The sequence below is a fragment of the Polypterus senegalus genome, chromosome 15 (assembly GCF_016835505.1).
Source record: "Polypterus senegalus isolate Bchr_013 chromosome 15, ASM1683550v1, whole genome shotgun sequence".
Classification (NCBI taxonomy): Eukaryota; Metazoa; Chordata; class Cladistia; order Polypteriformes; family Polypteridae; genus Polypterus; species Polypterus senegalus.
This window is the reverse complement of record NC_053168.1, coordinates 58,680,184-58,686,183: the sequence shown is the minus strand read 5'-3', so window position 1 is coordinate 58,686,183 and position 6,000 is coordinate 58,680,184. Positions and strand designations below refer to the sequence as shown.

General features: G+C 34.5%; 1 protein-coding gene across 1 annotated transcript in view; it reads right to left on the bottom strand.

Moving 5' to 3' along the window:
• Positions 1 to 716: 716 nt before the first annotated feature.
• Positions 717 to 6,000, bottom strand: part of meox2a (mesenchyme homeobox 2a) — a 66,749-nt gene continuing 61,465 nt past the window's right edge. The window contains exon 3 of the mRNA XM_039737213.1: positions 717 to 1,394. Within this exon, the coding sequence (XP_039593147.1) occupies positions 1,176 to 1,394 (219 nt within the window). The 3' untranslated portion in view covers positions 717 to 1,175. The remainder of the gene's footprint in view (positions 1,395 to 6,000) is intronic.

Below are 6,000 nucleotides of genomic sequence, written 5' to 3'. Positions count from 1 at the left end.
TGGTCCAGATCTAATTGTGCAATTTTCATTATGCTATAACTTATTAAGTTTATTACATAGAAAATCACCCGAAAAATCCCGGACCATCGAGAAGTATGCGAACTGGCGACATGAAGAATTGTCTTCGTGCCGAACTGGAATCGTGCCCGCATAAATCAAAGTCATCCAGACGATCTGGATTTGCATAAATAGATCTGGACCACCCTGTAATTTTGGGCTGGATAATCAAATTGATCAGGATGCTTGAGTTAAGGAGAAAGAGAACCTAAATAAGTGTTCACGGAATTTATGCCTCTTAGAATGATGAGTTGAGCTACTAATGCAAAGAAAAGGCATTAAACACCAAAGGTCTAAAAAAGAAAATAAAAAATAAACAACAGTGTTGTATTATTACAGAACATAAGGAGACATACAGCTATTTCCCATCAAAACAAAATGTCTATTCATTAGTCTACGCTTGATTACTGTAACAGATTAACACTGAACATCAGGCAAAAATAAAGAAGCAAATGAACAAACAGGTCACTCATTAACAAACACATTTTAAAACTGATTACTTACCTTAGATGTGAAATATTCTAAATTGTTTGATCCTTATTAATATTTTTCACGTATGTACAACCAATGATAAAACACTTCAGCCATTTTCTGTGTGGCAAATTGTAGGCTTCACCACCCTTCATTTTTTTTTTTTTTTGCAATTAAATCACAAGAAGTCTGATCAGAAACATAGCATGTTTATTGTGGTAAGAGTTGCTATACTGAAAACAGAAAATGATTGGTAGAATGAAGGTAAGAAAATATTGATAATTATTTACAGATTTAATACTTTTTAAGCTGAACAAATATTGCTGTATCTGTTTTAATATTCCTGCATATATGTAAGGCAGTTTAGACTGATTTTTAAACACAGCAAGTCAAATCACAAACCTGCCCATTGTCATCAGGTGGTACAAACTATGGAATGTTCATTATTTCAATTCTTTATTTGTGAGGCACTTACCCAAAGCAAGAGTGGTCGAGGAGTTCATTTTAGAAATAACTAGACTTCATCTCTCACTTTTCAATCATTTTTACAATGTTTTTGCTAATTATTTCACCTAATCATTTATTTAGATATGTTCATTCAATGTATCATTTCTTTCCTGAGTACTGATGTTGGCTCCTCTGAAATGTCATAAGTGAGTATGCTCAGAACTCTGATCACTGTCACGGCTATCTTCGTTAGCTAAAGAATCTGCCGAATGGTGGAGTCCAGTCATTCCTGAAAAATCTGTTGGAAGCAGGGTCCCTTTTTTCACATTGACAAGTTCTTTTTCTCGAGCCACTGCTCCCTGCTGTCCACCTTTAACACGTTTCCACTTCATTCTTCTGTTCTGAAACCAAACTTTCACCTGAAAAGAAAAAGAGTGAAGACTATGTAAAAGGAGATTATAGAATTTAAACATATTGAGTATAATGTACCTTTTTAATGGGTACACAAGAGAAGGAATTGAATGTGACACGGCTTTTTGTGGGTTTTCCTCTTCCATCCTCAGTCCGGGGAACCGCAACCAGGAAGAAGAATCCTGATGTGCACTGTAATCCCTATTCCCTCTTAAAACCCCACTGCAAAAAGAAGATGGCGTAATTTAAAGACCATCACTAGAGGAAGTTGTATTGATGGGACCAGACGTTTATTTAAAGATTTTTTTCATCATAGCCATTAAATGGGGCCTACCACTTAAACGGCAATTGTTTTTACATGCATTTTGTCTGTTTTTAAAGCTATCTGAGGATTTAAACTGTAAAGTAAGAGACCTATACTTGTATATAGGGTACATTAACTACAGCAATGATTCTAAAAGTTTTTAATCTGAGGATCCACATAAGAAAATTGGAATCATACTGATACCTTAGGATTATTACCATAATGACAATAAAGCCTTGCAAAGACAAATAGCAACAACCATGTAATAAAAACAGTAAAGTTTTTTTTTCCATTGTAGCTAATTTTTAACATGAAAATCACTAAAAGAGAAAAGTTTAAAGAAAACATGTTGCTAATAATATCTATCTATCTATCTATCTATCTATCTATCTATCTATCTATCTATCTATCTATCTATCACAATTATTATAACTCAAAATGGAAAAGATTCCTGAGGTATGTCATACCAGTGTAAATGCTAAGTGTAAGCTTAGTAAAACCCAGAGAAATACATTCTGTATAACCAGTGTGACTTAAGGTAGTCACCTGACAATGTGTACCATAAAAAGTAATTATAATAATATTATTATAATCAATACAATTTATTTACCTTGTCTTAAATAACATTATTGTAAAAAGTTAACATTTTCTGTATGAACTCCATGAATAACAATGCATTCTTCGAAATGTTTGTCAATTTTTCAGCTCTTCCCATTTTTTATAGCTAAATTATACCTAAAAATGCATGTGCTTTTACATTTTATAGAGGTGAATGATGTTGATGAAGAAACTGGCAAACCGTCCAGTCTGAAATGTTTAATGGTACTGACTGACCATGTGCTGAAGACAGAGTGCTCCACTTTACTGCCTGTCTAAGCCTTTTAATATATTCTGGTGTGCTTAAAGTTCTCAGTAGTCCAACAAACACTTCCTTCACACCAAAAGTAGATTTGAAATGTTTTGAACCACTTTTAAATAGTGTTACGAGAAGTGATTTGCCCTTGCAGGGGTGTATTAAGCCTAATACAAAATCTAATTTGCCCCTCAGTTACAGATTAAAATGCAATGTGCGCCTTAACAGGAAACACATCATGAGGCACCAACCAGTTGGCGATGGCCACTGAAACTGCATTTAGCATACAACACAGCCATGGCACTATATATGCCCACACTATATTCACTCAGCCCTTGCAAAACCCAGAAAATTGCCACGTCCATGTGCCACACCTGTTATTTTCAAGTCCCTTCAACTCACAAGTGTGAAAATGTGTCATTTGTTCCTCTCTCCACTTCATATACATGTCTTTGTCAATTATCTCAATTTGATTGTTTCACAGGTGGCAAGAAAGGTGTTGATGCTGGTGGTGTCATGGAGAATATTTAATTTATTTTGGTACCGTAGAAACTAAAGTTCTATATGATGTTTCAATGTTGTTGTTTATAAGCTACATCTCAGACTGCATACTACTGCAATAAATAGTACAGTAAATTAGAGGGCAGTTTATCACTTGCCTCAGAATTTGCACTCTTAATATTACTTCACAATCATGTGGTGACCCATCACAAACATGTGCATGACTTGACCCAAAATTTAAGAAGCACTGATTTACAGTATATGACAATGGCAGAAAACTAGCACAGTCAAAAGAGGATGTAAGAAAATGTACACAAGATTATCTGATGTGACCCAAAATATTAACAGAGTTTTATATGATGTCTTCAACCATGAAAACTGTTTAAAGTGAGAATTGTTTTCATATACACTTCATCCAGGAAAGTCCAGACACCAGTGACCTAACCAGCTCAGCTAAACAAACATGTGTGGCTCAACTGAACTAAACTAATGAAACTGAGAAACGGAAACTAAATGAAAATCACTGAAATGCAGCACATTTTTTCTGAGGTGTATGTTGAATCCTTTTATAGTAGCTCTAGAATTCCATGTTCAGCCTTTGATTATCAATGTATTGTTTGTATATCTTCATGGCTTTTCTCCAGATGCCCCAGTTTTACCCCCACATCCCAAAAATCTGTTATGTAAAATGTCATCTCCTAACTGCTCTAGCTTGTGCAAATGTTGTTATTGATGAAGTGTGCCCTACGATAAACTGTCCCTAGGCTCTTCATGCAACCCTGTGTGACCCCGAACTTGAATAAGCAGATGTGGATAACAGATGAATGACTCAATTAAAGGAGTTTAAAAACTTTAATAAAAAATAACATGGATTAAACTCTTACAGGGTTGAAAGATGGTGTCCTGTAGAGTGGTAAGTGAGCTACCTCACAACTTAAGAAACCTTGACTCAGACCCCAGCCCTGTCACTGTTAATGAGCTTTCATGTTCTTCCCATGTTGGTATAAATATTCTTTATGCATGCTGATGCCCTCCAACTACCTAAAGATATTACAGTATTTTTCAAATTTTACGATGAGCCCTGTGTAAGTGTTTGCATTAGTATACCCTATGAAGGAATAGCATCTTATCCAGTTTTGCTTCCTATGTTGTCCTCAGTGCGCTGGGGTAAACTTTAGCTTCCTGCAAAGGAGATGACAGGTTTATAAAATGGAATGTGAATTGGTGGTTGTAACTACAGAAGACATTCATAATGCAAATAAAAAGGAACTTTTAATAATGAGCAACTGTCTTTCAATAATGATTCTGGCAGTCATGCTTCCCCTCATCAGATAATTATTACAGAATATTAAAAAATATGCTCACAATTATAATGAGAGTTTAAAAACTTTACACAAAAAAGTGAATTGAAATTATTATCAAAAGACTGCCATTTTTTTCTTAGACATTCCCCAAACATTGAACCAATCCATAATCTATGGATGCGATGATTCAAAGGTTTTTTCTTGGCAGCTATTTCTATATCAGCAATTATGGACTGATGTATTAGGCACATCTGCTCTCTTGCATCAAACTCTTCCTTCTTTCCCTTACTCGACAAGTTGTTTAGTATTTACGTCTCCCGGACTGATGATTAAGCTGTTTCTTAAAAAGGTTGACAAAGATATGACCCTGTGCAGCAGATCAACCAGGGAATAGATACTTTGGGAAAGATTTGTTCTGTGTAATTTATTTTAAGAGTTGATCCTGCATAGCCTGTGATCGGAGTGTTAAGGAGTAAACTAATAGGCCCGACGTTTATGTTGGTTTTGATGATTCATGAGTTATTATTCATTTTAAATGCCAAGATGACACAGTGTGAAACTTTGACATATTATAGCTTCCACGCTATGTATTAGAAAAAAAAAAAAAAAGATAAAGAAGACTCTTGGTGTCATTTATTTTTTTCTTCAAAAAATAACATTCTTTTGTTTTCTACACTTAGTTGGCCTATTAGCTTACAGTATTCCATAATACAGACCATAAGGGTCAAGTTTCCTACAAGGAAGAAGTGTGCTTTAAATGTCACATCCAAACAACAGTTAAGAATAATACAAATGTGTGCTTATTATAACAAGAAATCTAATACTATATACGTTTTCCTTACAAATTTCTAAGTGCATCTATTTCCAGGAATACTTTTTCCTATGGTGTGCCAAAAGAAAAAAATATGGCTAGAATATTTTGACATGTAGTAGTGATACTCACTTTTAATAGCATCTAGGAAGCAACTAAAAATAATGAAGACTTGGAATGGGCTATCCTATTGTAATCAAGATTTTATTTATTTATTTAATCAAACACTTCCTATTAATTTTGCAACAATGAGACAGATTAATCAATCAAAATAAAGCACACCAACAGCTTGGAGGAAGGTAAATGAGGAAGAAGATGGGTCAAAAGGTTAAAATTATTAACTCTAGTTTGGATAACCACTGCTCAGAAATGAGTGCCCTGCTAACCTCATTGTACTATCAAGCCCTAAAATACTCTAAATGGGCTGAGCTGTAGTTGTAAGTAGCAGTGAAATTTCATTCATATATGAACATTTAAATAAATGCAATAATCATAAAAGACTTCTAAAGTGTGGCACAGGCATTGACTGAGTAATTTACTTGGAGTTTCTGTTTTAGTCATTTCTGCTTTAAGTGTGTTAAGATTGAAGTGACGAATAAATAATGTACTTCCTCAAGCTTATGTGTTAAACTACAGAAAACTATCTAATTCTCCATCCATCCTCTGAACCTGTTTTATCCAATTTTAGGGTCACAGAGAATTGGAAGCTTTCAATACACTGGATTAGCTGATGTTCAGAAGTACTACAACGTCTATAGACATGTTTATTGCCCAAATACATAAAGTAAGAATAAACAACGTTACAGCACAAAGAGACAGCACTGTGCCACTCCTTCCATTC